Source organism: Chiloscyllium punctatum, chromosome 40 (assembly GCF_047496795.1).
Source record: "Chiloscyllium punctatum isolate Juve2018m chromosome 40, sChiPun1.3, whole genome shotgun sequence".
Taxonomy (NCBI): Eukaryota; Metazoa; Chordata; class Chondrichthyes; order Orectolobiformes; family Hemiscylliidae; genus Chiloscyllium; species Chiloscyllium punctatum.
In genome coordinates, this window is record NC_092778.1 from 2739081 (window position 1) to 2760675 (window position 21595).

A 21595-nucleotide genomic window follows, 5' to 3' on the forward strand; every position below is an offset into this window, starting at 1 on the left:
AGTGAGTGCCTTTAAATGAGAGGCCTCATTTCAAGTGGCTAATGAGCAAATGCATGAAATATGGCAAGCTCCTGCCAACTATGCAGTTAATAGTAGGGCTAATGGGTGAGGCCTTTTTTTTTAAAGTGGACATTAATTGATCACGTAAGAGTACAGTTGGCAGCTGAGATGGTCACTCATGGTAGTGGTGGGGATGGGGGAGGTGGCAAGATTCTGCTCCAAGTCCCTTTTTTTGTGTTTGGCATAAAAATGTCATAGCACATTTTGAAGAAGATCAGAGAAGTTCTTGGTGCTCTGGCTAACATTTATTCCTAAACCAGTCTCACTAAAACAGAACACCTGGTTATTATTGCTGTTTGTGGAACCTTGGTGCGTGCCTGTTGGTTGCTGAATTTCATACAGCAGTGACCACATCATAAGTACTTAATCGGCAGAAAGACCTTTGGGGCATCCGAAAGCCATCAAAGGTGTTACATAAATGTATGTTTTTATTATATTATATATATATTATATATTATACATGCAGATATATATTTTATACGTGTAACGAATGATCTCTTCCCAGAATCTGGTATAACCGAACATATTACCCCGATGGTGTGGTTCTATCATCCAGACTTTAGAATTGACCAAGTAGGTAAGTAGAAACAATCCTCAATGTTATCATCATCTTCCCTCTTTTGACTGTTTCTTTATGGAATCATAGAATCATAAGCATAGAAAAGGCCCTTTGGCCCACCATGTCTATGCTGACCAACAAGCCTCAAACTACACTAAGCCTATTGACCTGTATTTGTAGTTAATCATCATTTTAAGATGAATATCAGGGTTTGGTTGTATTCTTTTGTATTAAAATAACCATTTGGTATTTAGAGGCATTCCTTACCAAGTACATGGACAGTGGATTCAAGAATGTTTGGTTTGCAAGTGCCTTCAAAGGGGCAACGGGTGTTAGCCAGAATTGGACCCCCATTAAGTTCCATCTGGAAAATCACCTCCGGTGGCTGCAGGTGATGAAATCCATCTCAAAGTTCTCATCTCTCCGCTTTCAAGGCTTGGCATTAACAGGCTGGCAAAGGTAAGACACTTCCTGCACTTATTTATTCTCAACAATGTCAAAATTGAAAATAGAAACAGTCACTTGGGTAAAACAGTACTTGAAAGAAATTCACGTTGTTAAAGTTTTTCATCTTGCACTCATCAGGACAAAGACAAGAATGCCAAAATTTCAACCAATCACAATTTATCATAAATGCTACCAGTGATGGTGAAACAACCAATATGTGTAGAAACACGCCACTGAAATACTACATCACTGTAGCACAACAAAATGTCAACTGCCTCTCAAAGATGGTACTGCCCAAATGTTCACAGGAAAGGGCAACCAAAATTAATTAATCATTCCTGTATTTCCAGCAGGTACAATAATTCAAAATCATGAGATGTCCCTCACATGTGCAAATGGGTATTCAATTTTTATTCGTTTTCATTTGATGAAAGGAACAGATCGATTTAAAATAATGCTTTACCAATAGAGAATTCATGGTTTTCCGATAATTGTCTTTTATTTTTAGTCTGCCAATTATAGTAGCATCATTGACAAATAGTTTGGTTGTAATTCACAATTTCATTCTTGTTCAGAGCCATGGAATCCCAAGAAACCATACTAGCATTCAGTCACAATCTCACAATATCTGATGGTCCTGGAGGTACAGAGGACAAGTTGAATTTTTTACCTGCGGGGTTCTTATGTATTCCAAATACATGAAAGCATTAAAGCAGCCAGGTCATAAGGTTATTTTGACTAGTGGGTCAATGGAAAATTGAACTGCAAAGCTTCTATTTTGTTAAAGCTTAATGCATTAAAAATAAATTGCTGCTTCAAACAGAGTCAAAGAATTATTTTAACAAATCACAGATTTAAAAGCTTCAATTTTCAACATTAGCAGCTGGTCGAAGTAGCTATAAGCGTTGTAAAACATAATCATAGTGGGACAATTTTAATTTCATGTTCTCCAGTAATTCTGACCATATTCTCACTGATATGTCTGAACTGGTCATTAGCACATGCTCAGACATATACTGGCAGAAAATGACTGACTGATGTCTTGGTGCCCATCTCTGCTATATGGGCCCCAGGAGAGCTACCATTGATTTTGGGAACAAACTCCAATTTCATTACATTAAAAAAAAGTGCTGATTGATTTGCAAGTTTAGTTTGATTGGCAGAGGCTTTCCATGTCAATTTGTTTTAATTTTAAATACTGTGTAATGGCTTCTTGACAGGGATTTCAGTATTTCCTCAAGAACTTGCAGATTTATGAACACTGAGAAATTTGTAAGGCAGCATTTATTGCTGGTGTGGACAATCTTGAAGGAATTAATGTGCAACTCTGTGGCTTTAGGTCAGTTCAGTAGGAATGGGATCAGAAAGGCTCTAGTGTTCAATGTACCATCAAGTCCACCAAACCAATGATTAGAAATTATAACTGCTTATACAATCCTGAGTCATCCCAACCTGTACTTTAGGTGCTTCGTCAGTTAATAGGAAGCCCTTTCTGGATATGAGAGATTGTGGATATTGTGATGGTTTCAGAAGATTATGATCTTTTTCAAAATTTCTTTTAAAATGATGTCAATTAGAAAGACATATCAGACAATTTTATGCTGTTTCTATATCCATTCTTCAGGTACGATCATTTCTCAACTCTTTGTGAGCTGCTGCCAGTTGCAATCCCATCCCTGGTGGTCTGCATGCAAACTGTGACACATGGTGAGTTTCTTTTAGTATAATAAGTTGCAGTTATTTTGTTTTGGTTGCCATTCACATTTTCTTTGGATACTTTTTATTTCCTCTTTTTGTTTTACTTATTGCTTCACCACTCTGTTTTTGCCTTGCACCATTAAACTTTTTGTCAATTCATTGCTCAAAAAATCTTTTTTTGTTCTTTCTCTAACCCTTTCCTCCCTCTCACTGACTCCAAATGCTTCAGACTTGTTATATTAATTTCTGTCAATTATAATGAAAGGTTATTGACCTGAAACAGTCAAGGTTTTTCTCCCCACTGATGTAGCTAGACCTACTGAATATTTCTAGTACTTCTGTTTTTGCTTAGATTTCTAACACTCACAGTATTTGGTTCTCATGTTCAGCACCACTTGATGTAACATGCTGATTTGATGTATATCTTCCACAGGCTCCTCCTGTCAGGTGTACTGTAATAACAGTGTTCTCCTTCACAGCCACTGTACTGTAAATATTTTGCCTAGTACTTTCTCCCTTTCTGCATTGCCCTGAACTAATACAGATTATCTTCTCATATCTGCGCTATTATAATAGTAATACTATAGTGTAATATTCACTTGTATAACTTAATGTTCTGCTATAGAGAAACACAGCTGTTTGTTGTGTATTTTGGTGCACTATCTGAAACTTGAAGTCTCAGACATGAGAAGTTTGATGCTGCTGTTGAAGCAAGAACCCCACAATGTACTTAACACAAGCCAGTCTAACTGGAAGCTCACTTTGTCTTTTTTCTATCTTTAATGCACATTAATATAAAGACTGTTGGAACTGGAGAATTACACCAAGAATCCACAATAAATACACCTAGAACACATACACCAAAGGTTATATGTAGATTTAAAGTCCTTTTAACTGTCCCATCAAACATTTGTAGCGAAGGTACAGCAAAGGTGAGGGCTAGTGATGACCTAGTGGACTGTTAATCTACCCATCCCAGGTAACGTATTGGGGACCCAGGTTTGAATCCCAACATAGGAAGTGGAGGAGCCACAGTCCTTGTCCAACAGGTTCAAGAGTTTTTCTCCCTGTGTGGACAAGAATGGGGACTTCAGGGAGGATGAGCCAATTGACCACAGCACCGTGGTGCAGGGAGCCATTCAAGTGGGGGGGAGAGAAGAGAAATGTTGTTGTAATTGGGATATTATAGTTAGATGCATAGACATTGTCCTCTGTGACCAGGATCAAGTGTCCCAAAGGTTGTGTAGCTTGCCTGGTGCTCAGGTTTGGGATATCTCATCTGGAGTGCAGAGGAACTTGTAGCAGAAGAGTAAAGATCCAGTGGTCGTGGTCCACGTAGGTACCAATGAAATAGATAAAACTAGGGCAAAGGTTCAACTAAGGGAGTATGAACAGCTAGGAGCTAAATTAAAAAGCAGAACCCCCAACATTACCGTATGAATCCTTTCTTATTGAAGGATAGCAAATTTATAAAGTATTTTTCGCAGGAATTCAGAGCCTTCTGGGCTATTAATTCAGGTACGGCTAGGAACCCTTCAATGATGAGGGAGACCACTAAGGCATATGCTCGAGGCTTGGTCATCTCATATTCTGCGACCCGAAAAGTCAAAAGGGAGACTCGCTTGAAGGCAGCTGAAATTGTGTATGTTGATAGGCCCTCCATTACTAAGCTACAAAGGATCATAGCCCGTAGGGCAGCCTTGAAAGAGGGAAATATTATTCGCAAAGCAGAGATTATTTGAATATGACAACAAGCCTGGCAGATATCTAGCATATCTTGCCAAAAAGAAAAAGACTCCCCAAGCCATTACGTCGATTAGAGAAAGTGCTGGTACCCTGAATTGTGATCGTAAAAAGATCAAAACAGCGTTTAGAAAGTTCTATTCTGGAGGAATGTGAGGATAGAACTGGGAAGATGAAATCCTTCTTTGAAAGTGTGGCCCTTCCGGGCCTAACCTCAGAGCAGGTGTTGATCTTGAATGCCCCCTCGATAACCCAGGAAGTACTGGACACGGTTAGGCAGCTTCAAAGTGGCAAAGCACCTGGGCCAGATGGATTCAAGGTTGAGTTCTATAAAGAATTTATAGTGGAACTGGCCAGGCCACTCATAAATATGTACAATTACTCACACAGTCAGGGCTGCCTCCCGCCTTCGTTGAGAGAAGCAAATATTTCTCTCATTCTTAAGAAGAGAAAGGCCCCAAAAGATTGCTCTTCATATAGAGCCATATCTTTGTTAAACTTGGATTTTAAAATTCTTTCAAAAATGTTAGCATTAAGACTGGAGAGGGTTTTACCATCCATTATAAAAGAGGACCACAAGGGGTTTATAAAGAGTCGCAGGTCAACTAATAACATTAGAAGGGTCTTAAATATGATACAAGCCTGTCAACAGGCAACAATACCGGGTTACCGGGTTTAGTTGGCTCCCTAGACGCAGAGAAGGTATTTGAGCACGTAGAATGGCCATATCTTCTTTTATACGTTGGAAAGGTTCAGTGTTGGAGAGGTCTTTACTAAATGGGTTTCAGTATTATGTAATGATTCCAAAGCAGCGGTGATCACCAATGGTTTAAGTTCGGATAGCTTTAGCGTTGGCGGGGGCTGTCGTCAGATAACAAAATCAATTTTATGAAATCAAGAGGCCATGCCGGTGGGAGGCCTTGCAATATATCTAATTTACCAGACGGATCTTGCTTTCCCTTTTGGTGGTCACCAGGTTTTCTGTACTTAGGCATTTTTATCACTCCAGTATTTGGTCAGCTATATAAAGCCAATTACGTACACTTGAGAAAATAAGGGAGGACCTTCAGCGCTGGGGAGATCTCCAATATCCTGGCTAGGCAGAGTGGCCTTTGTTAAGATGAATATCCTACCTTGTATTCTATATCCGATAAGAATGCTCCCCTTGATGCTGCCGAGACAGGCGTGTGTAAGCTTTACGGCTGGCTCGGCTCCTTTATCTGGAATCATAGGCGGCCCCTTATCAAATTAGAAAAACTGCAGCACTCACAAGCAAGGGGAGGACTGGACTTTCCAGATTTCAGATGTACCAGTTGAGCTCCTTATTATCTTATGTAGCTGATTGAGTCACTAGAGACCCAATCTGGTTAGATATTGAGACCTCCCAAGCAAAATGTCCCCTCATCAATCTATTATTTATGGACAAGATGAGAGGTATTATGGAGTATTGTAAAAATCCTATTGTACTAAATACAATTAAAGCCTGGAGGACAATGCGACAAGATGAGGGTAATCTGCAAAAAACCTCCCCTTATACCCTACAGTGGGAGCACCGGGATTTCAGCCTGGGTTGACAGATGATACATTTAAAACTTGGGAGTCCAGAGGTATCTCCTGCTTGGGAGATCTGTAGGATGGGGAGGTTATGATGTCCTTTGAGCAGCTGCACCAGAAATTTGGACTGCCTAACAAGGACCTTTTTCGGTATTTTCAAATACAAGACTTTATACAAAAGAAAACCGCACTGATAGTCAACCCTTACAAATCGGAACAGGGAAAGGAGAGTGCTATGACCGATGGGGCCACCCTCGGTCAGTACTCTTTATCACTCACTTTACAGTAAGGTCTCAAAGGACATGGAACGACTATATAAAACCTGGAATCAAGAATTAGGGTTGGAAATCTCTAGAAATGTGGGAGGACGTCTGGGAAAATGCCAGGAAGATCTCTATCTGTAATAGAACTCAGGCTATTCAATTAAAGATACTTCACAGGGCTCACATGGCACCTGAATGACTCTCAAAATTCAAGGCAGGAGCATGCCCAATGTGTCCTAAATGTAAAATAGAAGTTGGCACTCTCACACATTGTCTATGGACGTGCCATAAGATCTGTAGGTATTGGGATAGAGTAGCGAATGCCTTGACAGAGATTTTGGGTACAGAGATTAATCAGATCTAACGTCCCTATTTTTGGGCTCACCAAATTTCCCTCCCTGGATGTATACGGGAGGAAATAATTTTCTATCCTCTTCTTTTGTGCGAGGAAACATATTTTGGTGAATTGGATATCAGAAGGCCCCCCAGGACTTTGACTGGCAAAGGATAATCATGGAATATATCCCCCTTGACTTCCTCACGAATATGGTGCACCAGAAAAACGGAATTATTTTATAAAACATGGCAGCCCTTTTTTGAACTATATTGACACAGATATTTCAGCCATATTGTCCAGGGCTTTTGTTTAGCTGTGGTAATGGTTCTGGCTGGTTCAGGGGCCCCCGGGAGGAGGAATCCCATTTAAATACGGGTTCTATTATGACTTGATGTATACCTATTTTGAGCATGTATCTAGTTATTTAATTACTTTGTTGTTTATTGTTAGTAATGTTTGATATCCTATTTTATGTTTTAGTTGTTTGTAGAATAGATTAGTAGTTAGTTGGGTTTTTTCCTTTTTTATTATTTAATAAAATTTATATTGGTGCTGTTATCATATTGTAAAGTGGAATACTCTTGTTTGTATTATTTTTGTAATTTTGGAAAAAAATCTTACATTTTTTATAGGTATTTTTATTGAAAAAAAAATTTAAGAAGCACAACCAAAAAGGTAGTCTGGATAACGACCTGAGCCATGAGCTAAGTGGCATAGGGTTAATAGGATTAAGCAGGCAAATGCATGGCTCAAAAATTGGTGTGGGAGAAATGGGCTTGAAATCATAGGACTATGGCACCAGTACTAGGGAAGAAGGGACCTGTTCCGATGGGATGGTCTTCATCTAAACCATGCTGGGACCAGAGTCCTAGCGAATTGCATAACTAGGGTTGTAGACAGGGCTTTTAACTTAATGGGAGGGGGTGGAATTCAGTTATAGTGAAATTAGAAAACCCTAATTAAAAAAGGAAGTAACAGTGCAGAACTCAGGAGAGGTTATTAAAATCTCCAGCGCAGACACAAATAGGACAGAGTGTATGGAAAGGCTTAACAATTAAACTTCAAGCACGCTGAACAAACAAATGACAATGAGAAGAGGGACAGTTAATACAGGACTGAAGGTGTCATATCTCAAAACATGCGGTATAAGGAATAAGGTAAATGAGCTTGTGATGCAGATCGAAATTGGCAGGTATAACGTGGTAATTATCATGGAGACGTGGCTGTAAGGGGATCAAGATTGGGAGCTGAATATTCAAGGATGTGCATCCTATTGAAAAGATAGGCAGGTGGGCAGAGAGGGTGGGGGTGCCTTATTAGTAAGAAATGAAGTTAAATCAATAGTAAGAAGTGAAGTAGGATCAGATGGTGTAGAATTGAGGAACCATGATGGTAAAAAAAACATAGCTGCAGTAACGTACAGACCTCCAAACAATAGTCAGGAGCTGGGGCGCAAGAGACACGAGAGAGAAAATATATGCAGCAACGACAATGTTACAGTGATCATGGGGAATTACAATATGTTGGTGGACTGGGAAAATCAGGTTAGTAGTGCATTGCAAAAATAGGAATTTGTGAGATATCTACAAGACTGAGCAGCTTGTGATGTAGGCCACCAGGGAACAGACAATACTGGATTTAGTGTTGTGCAATGAGGCAGACTTGATAAGGGAACTTAAGGTGGAGGCACTCTTAGGAGGCAGTGATCATAATATGATCGAATTTACTCTGCAATTTGAGAGGGAGAAAATAGAATCAGAGGTAATGGTATTACAGTTGAATAAAGGCAACTATAGAGGCATGAAGAAGAAGCTGGGTAGGATTGACTGGGAGAGGAGCCTAGCAGGAAAGACAGTGGACATCAATGGCAGGAGTTTCTGGGAGTAATTTAGGAGACACAGCAGAGATTCATCCTGATGAAAGAAAAGCATGGTACAGGGAGGATGAGACAACCAAGGCTGACTAGAGAAGTCAGAGATAGCATAAAAGCAAAGAGAAAGCATATAATGTGGGCTGTGGGAAACTAGAGGATTGGGAAGCTTACAAAGACCAACAAAGGGCAACAAAACAAAAGGAGGGAGAAGATTAAATATGTGGGTAAGCGAGCCAGTAATATAAAGGAATACTGTATGAGTTTCTTTAGACGAAAAAAGGGCAAAAGAGAGGCAAAAGTGGACATGGGGCAGTTGGAAAATGACATTGGAGAGATAGTAGTGGGAACAAGGAAATGGCTGAGGAACTGAATAATTACTTCATGTCAGTCATCATAGTGGAAGACATGAGCAATATCCCAAAAATTCAAGAGAGTGAAGGGGCAGAGCTCAGTACGGTGGTCATCACTAAGGATAAGGTGCTAGAAAAACTGAATGGCCTGAAGGTGAATAAATCACCTGGACCAGATGGACTACACCCTAGAGTTCTAAGTGAGATAACTGAAGAGATAGTGGAGGCGTTAGTGGTGATCTTTCAAGAATCACTAGAATCAGGGAGGGTTCCAGAGGACTGGAAAATCACTAACGTGACACTCCTGTTTAAAAAGGGATTAAAGCAAATGACAGAAAATTACAGACCGATTAGCTTAACCTTAGCCGTGGGTAAGATCCTAGAATCCATTGTGATGGATGACATCTCTGAATACTTGGAAGTATATGGTAGAGCAAAGTTAGCATGGTTTCATCAAGGGGAGGTCATGCTTGACAAATCTTCTAGAATTCTTTAAGGAATTAATGAGCAGGTTAATTAATGAAGGAAAGTCTATGGATCTTATCTTCCTTTACTTCAAGAAGACTTTTGACAAGGTGCCACACAGAAGGCTACTGACTAAGATAAGGCCTTTGGTGTTAGAGGCAAGATGTTTGGCTGCCTGGCAGAAAGCAGAGAGTGGGGGTAAAAGAGTCCTTCTCAGGATGGCAGCCAGTGACTAGAGGTGTTCCACAAAGCTCAGTGTTGGGACCACAACTTTTCATTTGGAGCGTATTTAGAGGAGGTTCAGGTGAATGGTCCCAGGAATGAAAAGCTTAACATATGAAGAACATTTGAGGATTGGGTTTATACTTGATGGAGTGTAGAAGGATGATGGGGGATCTAATTGAAACATACTGAATACTGAATGGTCTGGACAGAATAGATGTTGGAAAGATGTTAGGAGAGACTAGGATCCGAGGGCACAGCCTTAGAAAAATGGGAAGACCTTTTAAATGGTGATAAGGAGAAACTTCTTCAGTCAAAGAGTGGTGAATCTATGGAATTCATTGCCACAAAAGACTGTGGAGGCCAGGTCATTGAGTATATTTAAGACTGATAGATAGGTTCTTGAGTATCAAGGAGATAAAGGGTTAAGAGGAGAAAGCGGGAGAATGGGGTTGAGAAACCTATCAGTCATGATTGAATGATGGTGCAGACTCAATGGGCTGAATGACCTAATTTCTGCTGCTATGCCTTATGGTCTTATAGATGGTAGAATTTTAATTCAATAAAAATCTGGAATTAAGACCATGCAACCATTGTCTATTGTAGTAAAAACCCATCTGGTTCACTAGTATCTTTTCGGGAAGGAGAGTGCCACCCTTACCTGGTTGGCCCACATGTGATTCTAGACTCACAGCAATGCGGTTGACTCTTAACTGCGCTCTGGGCAATAAATGCTGGCCAAGCTAGCAACACCTTTATCCCATGAGTGAATTTTTAAAAAAGGCTAGATGCAAAGTTCCCTCTACACTTGAATGTGTTTCTTGAAATGAAATTGAGCCCTTTCAGCGAAATATTTTTCTCTTTTTTTTCTATTCACTTCCTCAGGTTCTTTCACAGAGAAGGCGAAAACCAAATCACAGCAGCTTTTGGGATTTAAAAATATTAACCCAGAAAATAATTCGAGGTAATTTTAAAAAAATGTTTTTAGGGTGTACCTGAAGGGAGGTGAGCTCTGGCAATCACAGAAAGCTTGTGACATAAGGCAATGGAGGGTATGTGGCAATTAAAGTTAGGCATATGGAAGACAATTGTTTTAGATTAGCATCCTGGATGAATCAGAACTTTGGGTGTCAACACTGACAATACTGATGCTACCTTTCTCCATTTTACCAAAACTCTTGATTTAACCCTCTTCACTTGGGTGGCCACTTCCAGTACAGTCCAACAATACACCTTACGCTTAATCCTGAGCTTAATTCGAAACTTAAAAGAAAACTAGTATTTAAATACTGCACTCAACATTGATAACTGACCAAGTCCCTTTTCTAAACATCACCATTGGCTTATTTCTGTTTTCTGTCTCCACTCCTACTTCCCATTATGAGTAAAACTCTCATCCATGCCTTCAGGGTCAACCACATCCACCCAAGATCCTATGCTCACTCCAAGTGAACCTGAGTGCCACTGTCTGCATTCTATACCACTAGACCTGCTTAACTAGATTGTCCATGTTAAAAGCATTGGTTCCTCATCTCAAGAACAACTTCAAAATTCTCCATCATGTACAAGTTCTTCCCTGTGAGGAGGCGATGGCCTAGTGGTATTGTGACTGGATTAGAAATCCAGAGACCCAGGTAAGGATCTGTGGACCTGGGTGTGAATCCCACCATGACAGATGGTGGAAAAACATAATAAACTATCCAATAAAAATACCATTAGATTTGGAATTCCAAGGGCAACTAGGGATGAGCAATAAATACTGGCTGAGATAGTGACACCCAAATAGCTTGATAATAAAATCAATAAATAATTAATATCAATAACAATGTCACTATCACCCAAAGGAGACAATGGATTGGTGGTATTATTGCTGGGTTGTTAATACAGAGACCCAGGATAATGTTCTGGGGACCCAGGCTCAAATCCTGCCACGGCAAATGGTGGAATTTGAATTCAATAAAAATCTGGAATTAGGTTTGGAGGGATATGGGCCGGGTGCTGGCAGGTGGGACTAGATTGGGTTGGTATGTCTGGTCGGCGTGGACGAGTTAGACCAAAGGGTCTGTTTCCGTGCTGTACATCTCTAAGAGGCTAATGATGACCATGAAATCATTGTCAATTGTTGTAAAAATCCATCTGGTTCATTAATGTTCTTCAGGGAAGGAAACTACCCTCCTTACCTGGTCTGACCTACATATGATTCCAGACCTACAACAATATGGTTGAATTTTAACTGCCCTTTGGGAAATTGGGGGATGGGCAATAAATGCTGGCCTAGCCCTCATCCAGTGAATGAATTTTTTAAAAGTCTTGTTAGATTTCCCTTTGCCAGTGAGTCTTCCTGGTTGCCAGCTTGGACAAATCAACTCAGCTGGCTGGATGGATGGTTAGTTTGCAAGGCACAGTGAAGCCAAAAGCGTTGGTTCAATTCCCACTGCGATTACCAGGAAGGACTCTCCATTTCAACTTTTCCTCTTGCCTGAGGCATGATGACACTGAGGTCAGACCACCACTGCCATTTCTTTAATGAGAAAGCAACCCGATGGTTGTATCATTGTTTACCTTTATTGTTTTTAAGAATGCTATTGAAACACTTTGAATTGCTCAGGTATTTTTAATTCCATGATGACTACATTCCTTTTATAGTGAAGGTGAAGGGACATTTGCAGGAGCTGAGATTTATCAAATGGTTCGTTGGATTACTCAAAATCTGAAATCTGAAGTAATTTCTGTTCTTGAAAATAACAGGTGAGGTGTACAGATGCAGAGACATTTCATTATGGGAGTTAACTGGTCTGTTGTGATTGTGGAAGTTCTTATTAATCCAAACTTCCTATTCTTTCACTTTACTCTAATTTTACAATTTTGCTTCTACCATCCATGTAGTTTGCACAAATACTGATTAGCTCAGTTTCGTTACATCTTTGTGGTAATATATTGCGTTGGAACTTAACCTCCACAAGAACAGCAGTTTTAATCCCATATATTTGTTTTGTTGCCTATTCCTTGAACTACCCACCTGAATGATATTGATCATGAACAACCTCACAACTTTTTCTATTTTTTTGAAATACTATTTTCCCCATTTCATCTGGCATTTTATCTTAATTCAAGATCCTTTAATCAATGGAAATAGTTATTTTTACATACTCTGTTCTAACTCTCTATTTTTAAATAGCTCAAGTGAAATTAATCATCCTAATTTCCCTCGTAATATGCTGAATTTCCCTACTGCAACAAGCTCTTTTTTGATTTAAAAAGTTTGATGCTTATTACCTATTGATCACAATGTTCTTTGGTTTCGAATTTGCACTTCTCCCCTTCTTTATTTGCCTCCCTTTGTTGCCATCTCTGTCTCTTTCTATAATGTATTGCTAAGGAGAGACATAAAGTCAAAGCCTTTTGTTCTTACACTATTCAGGACTGAAGCACAAGAAAACCAACTTTAAAATCGAAATTGTTTAGTAGTACAGAACTTGAATATTGCTGAAAAAAGACAAATTTGTTAAAGCTTCTTGTCTTGTCCTCATCAGGACAAATTGCGAGAATACCAATTTAAGGGAAAAAAAATTATATTGTATGAGGAGAGTGCTGACTGGTTGGCATATGGACCTTTTGATTAGTAGAGACATTGTCATTGATTACCAACAATAAACTTCCAAACTTTGCTTAAAGTTTAAACTAGGCAGGTTGACACGAATTAGTTAATTTCTCAGGGCAATCACTGTCAACCTACCTGGTTTAAAATTTAAACATAGCCCAGGAGTTAACAGTACATCATCATTAATTGTTCTGATGAGTGCAAGACAAAAAGCTTTTGACGAAATGTGTCTTTTATTCAGCAATACTCAAGTTGGGTTTCTTGCATTTCAGTCAAGATGAATCCAAAATGAAAAGCTTCACGTCTCTTATTAACAAAATTTAACTTCTGTGTTACCAGGCAATTACATCTACATATTAACTTTTGGAATGCAGTAATTGTGGAGGTGTTTTGATCTTCTACCACTCCCATATTTTCATGCAACTCTCAATCTATTCTGAAAGTGAGGCTAAAACTTTACCCAGATGTTCGTAATTACATTCTAGGGTGTCCTAATCTCCAGTGACATATTGAGACTAAATTTTTCTGTCCTCAGTAAAGATTGACAATGTATTTATTTGAATGTATACTCCATCTAAACAGAGAAATCAAAGGCTGGTTCAATCGCTATAACAGGAAGCACCAGTTTGCAAATCCTCGCAACATGGAGCGTTTTGACAGTGAATTACACAGGTGAGTTCAACTTGAGATTAATAACTTCCTTAATCCTTGGTTTGTCCTGATGTCTCCTAGAACTAGACAGTTTTTCAGGCTAAGGAATATTAACTTGGTGGTTATTTAACTGGGAGAAAGTGAGGACTGCAGATTCTGGAGATCAGAGTTCAAAAGTGTGGTGTTGGAAAAGCATAGTCAGTCAGGCAGCATCCAAGGAGCAGCAGCGTTGACATTTCGAGCATAAACTCTTCATCAGGAATGTCTTACTGGACTGGCAATCCAGATGATAGGATTACCCATCACTACAGCTGTTGAATATAAACTGTATTGAATGTTAGAGCAAAAAAAGCTGCATCAATTATGGTGACCAGACCACTACAACCACAGAAAGATGCTGTTCTTAGAAGAATCAAAGAATCCCTACAATGTGGAAGAAGGCCATTCACCCCAACGAGGCCACACCACCCCTCTAAAGACCATCCCACTCATACTCATACCCAACCATATCCCTGTAGCCCTGCATTTCTCATAGCTAATCCAACTAGTCTAAGCATCCCTAGACACGAGGGGCAATTTAGCAAGGCCAATCCACATAACCTGCACATCTTTGAACTGTTGGTGGAAACTAGAGCACCCAGAGGAAACACATGCAGACATGAGAAGAATGGTTAATCTGGTTAAGGTCTCAACTCCACTTTAATGTGTGCCCCTAAGAACCCTTGACTCCCTTGTCTATCAAAAATCTAACTCAGCCTGGATAAATTTAATGATTCAACCTCCACTGTTTTCTGAGGAAGGAAATTCCATGAAGTACCAACCTGCAGAGAAAACAATTCTCCTCATCCTGGCCTTAAAAGTCAGATGTCTTTTTAACTAGGACTAGGGAGGAGTAACTAACAGAGTATTCTGTGCCTGGATAATCTCTGTTGATTAAAAGACAAAGTGTATTATGTTTGTTAGGGCAATCTGTGTTAATGCAAGAGATTTGGTTTAATTTGTGTATGGATAGGCTCTGAAGTTACTGTGCAAAATAAGAGTGCTTGGTATATGGGGTAAGATAGTAGTGAGAATAGAGGACAAATTAGTCAGTAGGAAACGTACAACGGGCATAAATAGGTTACTTTTGGGTTGGCAAGCTATTACTAGTGGACTACCATAGTGATCAGTGCTGGGCCCTCAACTATTCACAATTTATATATAGGCGGTCCCCAGTTTACAAACACTCATACTCATAAACAAGATCCCACACAGGAATATATTAATATTCATTTTAAAGAACAGATATATGAACATTTCCTGTACTTACAATGGCTATTTTATAGATTTCCTCTATTGTGTTCTGACTTGCACACAAGTTGACTTGCAAACTGATGGAGGAACAGAATCTGTTTGCAACCTGGAATTGCCTGTAAATTATTTGGATGAAATAACCAGTATTTGGTTCCAATTTGCTTATTACACTAATATAGGTAAGAACATAAATTATGAAGAAGCTATGTGAATTCTGCAAAAGGGATACAGAGAGGTTAGGTGAGTGGGAATAAATTTGACAGGTGGAGTATGATAATGGAAAATGTGAATTTGTCCACTTTGGCAACAATACTACAAAAGCAACATGTAATCTAACTGGAAAGAGATTGCAGAATTGAGGCATGGAGGGATTTGAGTGTACTGGCTCATGAAGTGCATGAAGTTTGAGCCCTTCAGCTGCTGACTGATCTCATGGTGGTCTCAACTCCACATTCCTGCTTATCCTCAATTACCATCAATTCTCTTAAATAGAGACATAGAAAATAGGTGCAGGAGTAGGCCACTTACTTGGTCTTTCGAGCCTGCATTACTGTTCAATATTATTATGGCTGACCATGCAATTTCAGTATACCACTCTCACTTTCTCTCCATACTGCTTGATCTGTTTGGCCACAAGGGCCACATCCACCTGCCTCTTGAATCTAATAAACTAGCCCCAACAGCTATCTGTGATAGAGAATTCTACAGGTTCACAACACTTGAGTGAAGAAATTATTCATCATCTCTGTCCTGAATGGCTTACCCCTTATTCTTAGACTGTGAGCTTTACTGCTGGACTTCTCCAACATTAGAAATATTCTTTCTGCATCTAGTTTGTTAGTCCCATCAGGATTTGATAGGTTTCTATGAGATTCCTCATTCTTCTAAATTCCAGTGAGTACAATCCAATCTTTCTTCATGTCTTCTTAGTGAAGAATCTGTTCACCTCCACTTTTAAAATATTTAATGACACTGTCTCTATTGGTAGAGAATACCAAATGGTCATGACTTGGGAGAAAAAAATACTTACCTCCATTTTAAATTAAAGACATGTTACTTCTAATCTTTGTCCCCTGGTTCTAGGAAAACATTCTTTCAGCATCCAAGTCTTTTCAGGAGCTTGTACATATTAAGATGACCACTTATTATCTAAACTCCAATGGATACAGGCCCAGCTTATCTCTCACCTTTCCTCACAAGATAAGCCCCAACCCATTCTAGTTGTCAGTTGCATGATCCATCTCTGAAGTATTAGGACCAAAATTGTACACAATACTCCAGATGTGATCTCGCCTGTGTAATTTCAGCAAAACATTCCTGCTTTATATTCTGTGCCATTTGTAATGAACAACAACATTATATTTGTCTTCCTTATCATAAGCTGCATCTGTATCCTAACCTTTTTTGATTCATGTACCAGAACACCCAGATCCCTCTGCCCTACAAAGTTATACATTTTCTCTCTATTTGAAAATATGATACTCTTTCATTCTTCTTGCCAAAGAGGACAAGTTCATATTTTGCCCAATTATACTCCGGTAGTCTAACCTTCACCCACTCACTTAATCTACATATATTCCTTTGCAGTCCATTGGGCTATTATCCCTCTATAAGGCAAGATTAAGAATAAATTTGATAGGGGTGTTGAAAATCATAAGGGGTCTGCACAAAGTAGATGGGGGAACCAGTAACAATTTAGGGTGATAGGCAAAGAAGAAGTAATATTGTGATGAAACACCTCTTTATGCAGTGAGTCCTCTGGATTTAGAATGCACAACCTTAGAGAGGAGTCAATGGAGGCAGATTGAACCATGGCTTTCAAGAGATTTGGATAATTATCTAAAGATAAAAATTTCCAGTGTTACAGGTAAAAGATGGACAGTGGGACTAAATGAATTGCTCCTGTATGGAGCTGGCACAGACACAAGGGGTCAAATGGCCTTCTTCTGTGTTGTAACCAATCAATTATTTTCTAAGTGCAGTCTTATATTGTCTTGTTGTCAGAATATTTTGGTTAGTGTGACTGAAATGCATGGCATTCCAAGGGTTATTGGGTCACTGTTGGCAGTTGTACTTTTTTGAGGATTCATCTGTATCAAGTATACTTGTTCAATTTGCTGGATCATCATTTATCACTACAATCTGATAACCCTCAGTTTGCTAGGGAAATCTATACTAATACAGGGTCTGCTGGTGCTTGTAGAATGATTTTTTATTATGCAACATTGTTAATTCAACTATAATATGTGTTCAGAGTTCACAAAAACTGGGAAGAGTACTTGGGAAACTTTCGTGCACAGATGGAAAACATTTACTTTCCCGACACTGTGGAGGAATGGATGGAAGTGAATGTAAACCTGTACATGGACCCGCTGAGAGAACTTGTGAAGGACTACAAGGAAATTATGGCACTAATGGCTGCGCCAAAACAAAATTAGAAAATCAACAAAAAACAAATTCAGGAATGCACTGCCATTCGTGCAAAAACTGGAAGCCATCAATCTAAACTATATTCAGAATGACATATTTTAACAAGAGATCTAGAATCAAAACTCAACAAAGCACAGGAACAAGGTCCTATTTCATTGCATTTTATTTCAACTTTGGAAAGAATCTGAGCTGTTGACTCTGTATGGCTTCTTGCTTTTACCAGTCTGGATCTGATTGTGTGCATACTCCAGAACTTAAATGTTTACAACTGCAGGAAGCTATATACCTGTATCTCACTCTGTCTATTCAATCTCACCCTCAAACCTTGTGGCAAAAAAGGATTACCAAGTATCATTATGACCAACCACTGCTGCAAGCTCAGCAGGTGACTTCAGAATTGCAGAAGCAAGTAACTCACTCTAGTTAAGGTACTGTACTTGTTTCGAGAATACAAAATGAATCGGTAATTCCTGTTGTGCAGAGACATGTTTGTTGTCATCCTTTCTGAGGATGTATGAGCAATGCAAGAGGACTTGGACTTTTAAATACTACATAATAGGGAAGTTGATTTGTTTGCAGGGGATTTACCAACATATTAGATGAACTTGGATTTAGATTTTTTTATAGTTATTTAATTTTCAAATCAATTTCTTCATTCCATTTGACACAATGGATTGTAATAAATCAATCTACGTTGATTTTTTTTAGCAAATTTACAGTGAGAGATCTGTTGATTTTAATTGAGTTCTCCAATTGCTGCTTTTGTCTGGGGTAAATCACTATTTGATAATAGGTTGCTTATTTACATTTAGTTAATTAATTTAATATAAAAGAATGAAGAATAGGTAATATGGTCTGAGAAGGATATTCCATTAAACTGAGGCTAAAGTTCAAAACGAAATAAATTGAGCTATTCTCTAGAATATTAAATGTCGCTTGGTAGCTGTTGTCAGAGAGGGATCATCTGCAAAAGAACAGATGCAAATAATGAACAATACAAGGGATTCTTATTTCAGGAATGTAGGCAAAGGTTTGATTAGAACAAGCAGGTCAAGAGTCCAAGCTTCAAGAGACTGTTTCTTTCAAATATACGTAAGTGACCTTGTAGAACTGGTACTGCCATTTGCACTGAATACTCATGGCACTTTGTAAGATGTTGTTGGAAACATGTTGTTTTGACTCTTCTACACTTCACCCAAATTCCAACTCGCAACTTATGAAGTTGTAGTTTCAGGCCACACTACTTGTCACTTTTTTAAAAAAATTGCTTTAAAAGCTCTTGCCCTTAAAAATCACTGTGGGGTGCAAAGAGCAGAAACAATCAAGTAGACAAAAAAAGTGAGATGAGGTGGAAACATATTCAATAAACTTTTAAAAATAAAGTGAATTCATTCTTGGAAAAATAAATTTATAGAAGTTTACGTGAAAGAAAGTGAGACTAATTGGATAGCTCAGGTACTATAAGCCAAATGGCCACCTAATATAGAGTAGGCAATGGTTGAAAATCAACTCTGAATATTGCCAATGAAATATGAAATAACTCCACTGAGGCTGATATCCCATGACCAAGTCACCCTTTATTTGCATGTTCATAATATATGACACTGATTCTGCTAGCTCAGAGCCGGTTCCTAGCAGGGTCAGTTTAATCTCCTGTGCACTTGGACATAAAGGGTGACTTGGTGATGGGATATTGGCCTTCGTGGAGTTATTTCAGATTACGTTTTGGATGAGTACTGGATAAAAACAAGGACTACAGATGCTGGAAACCAGAGTAGAGATTAGAGTGGTGCTGGAAAAGCACAGCAGGTCAGGCAGCATCCGAGGAGCAGGAAAACCGACGCTTCGGGCAAAAGCCCTTCATCAGGATTGGAGGCAGAGAGATTCCAAAGTGGAGAGATTGGGGGGGGGGGGGGGGGCTGCTGGGGAGAAGGTAGCAAAGAGTACAGTAGGTAAATGGTACCTGGATGGAATTTTAGTGAAAAGGAATAGGAATTATACTTGAAAGGGAAGAAAATTACAGGGCAATGGGGAAATGATGGTGCACTGGAACTAATTTGGATAACTGTCAAAAAACATGATGGGTTGAAACCTCTCCTGTGTAATGCAATCACTGATACACAAGAATGGCTCTCGATAAGCTACATTTGAAATGATCTAATTTCCCAGTGGGAAATCATTTAGTCTTTTATTTTACACTTCCACTAACACTAGCTAAATTGTATTAGTGGCACAATGAAAATTAATATCTCCATTTAAACATCCTCTATTAATAATTAGCCAATGTAGGCACCTTCTTCTAATAGTGCATCATAATTTCAAATCAGTTCCTCACACCAACAACATACGTAGAGCAGACAAATAGAGCACATACCTCTGGCTTGGTGTGTTAATTCAAACTTATTACAATTACACAGCTTTTCCTAAGGCCTTTCCCTACCTGCTTGCAGCCCTGTAACAACAAAACTGATTTTTTTTATTAAAAGCTTTCTTTTCAAAAGAAAGTGTCAGATTAATCCATTATGCTAAAACCCACTCAAAGTTGTGTTTACATTTTGATAGATGAGAAATTCCATTATATCAGCTGAAATAAATTCACGATGTTTCAAAATTAACCAAGCTATAGTATGGTTTGGAATGTCAAATTGCCCTATTTTGCAATGTTAAAAATCCTTTAAAAAGTTATAGGTTCTGGATCTGCAACATTGCCAAAAATCAATACATTCTTTCTCAAGATATACTTTGGCTGTGCAGAAATTTTCACTGAAATCCATTCATATGTTTTTGAGAAATATAAGTTACAAATAGACTAACAAATGTGAACAAAAATATTACCTCAGCCCATTGTCAATTAAGAAGTAACTGGAGTGACTCGTCACACCTGGTTTCAGGTATGACTCAGTGTCAGTACTCTCACCTCAGTCAGGTAGCTATGGATTCAAGACCTATTCCATATATAATCCAGCCTGACACTCAGGTAGCACTATGCCATTAAGGGCATAATTTTTTTCCATGAAACATTAAACTAAGATCCAATGTGAAAATACACATGACACCATTTAAGAGAATGGCAAAGAAGTTCTTTCTGGTGTTCTGGTCAAAGTGTATCCATCAAAAGTGTATCACAAAAATGGAATATCCAGTCATTATCATATTGCTGCTTGAGGGATCTTACTGTGATCAAATTAGCTAAGTTATTTACAATAGTATGAGAGTAATAACATTTCCATTGGTACTTAACTGACCATAAAATGTGTGAGATGCTGAGATTATGTCTGGTGGTTTATTATTAGAAGCATTTTCTTTTTCTGTTAACACTAAATAGCTGTAGCTTTAGCCAGCATGTTTTGTTTGTATAAAACTTGAATGTTGAAACTACCTCCAGAAATGGAGATAGAAAGTCAAACAAAGTTAAATGGTATGAATCTGACACTATCCATTATAAGCACTTCACACAAAAAAGAAATACTCATCAGCAGGTCATGAGAGGAAGGTGATTGCTTTGAATATGCACATAGCTTGGTTAGTTTACTTGATATGATTTTGAAATTAATAGGTCTGTTAATGAATGCTTCTGGTAATGGGCAGGATAGAGTTTGCATTTTACATCAATCCACCAATACATGTAATTATACCTTACTTGGTAAAAATATTTACTTTTTTTCTATAGCACATGGAGTATCCCCTGTTTTCGGTTATACTGATGTGATCCTGTGTTTTCAGTGCATGATTCGTTCATGTATCTTCTGGTAATTTATGACCTGTAATGCTGCTGTGATTTTAATCTTTTTGCTGTAATACTTGTTCTCAATAAATAATTTCACAAAACTGAATTGTGTAATAGCTTCTGTAATAGACTGCTTGAAATTAGGTTGTCAATGTTGTGTTTTCTTTCAAGTGGCTCATTCTTTCATGTTTAGCTCATTCCTAAGGAACTCTCTTTGTGAAAAGGCTAATGCATTTCACCTTTGACCTACAATGCTACAGAAACAGATAAATTGGTAATTTGTGCCGATTGCAAGACTTTCCCTGAGGCACAGTGGCTTTGC

The 21595-nt window shown here is 38.7% G+C and overlaps 1 protein-coding gene across 5 annotated transcripts in view; it reads left to right on the forward strand.

Moving 5' to 3' along the window:
* Window positions 1–21374, forward strand: part of LOC140464288 (hexosaminidase D-like) — a 50081-nt gene extending 28707 nt beyond the window's left edge. For all 5 annotated transcript variants that reach the window (XM_072559174.1, XM_072559177.1, XM_072559175.1 and 2 more), the window contains exons 8-14: window positions 566–637; window positions 874–1078; window positions 2691–2773; window positions 10457–10535; window positions 12218–12319; window positions 13755–13844; window positions 17371–21374. In XM_072559174.1, coding sequence (XP_072415275.1) covers window positions 566–637; window positions 874–1078; window positions 2691–2773; window positions 10457–10535; window positions 12218–12319; window positions 13755–13844; window positions 17371–17554 — 815 coding nt within the window. In that variant the 3' untranslated portion in view covers window positions 17555–21374. The remainder of the gene's footprint in view (window positions 1–565; window positions 638–873; window positions 1079–2690; window positions 2774–10456; window positions 10536–12217; window positions 12320–13754; window positions 13845–17370) is intronic.
* Window positions 21375–21595: the final 221 nt, after the last annotated feature.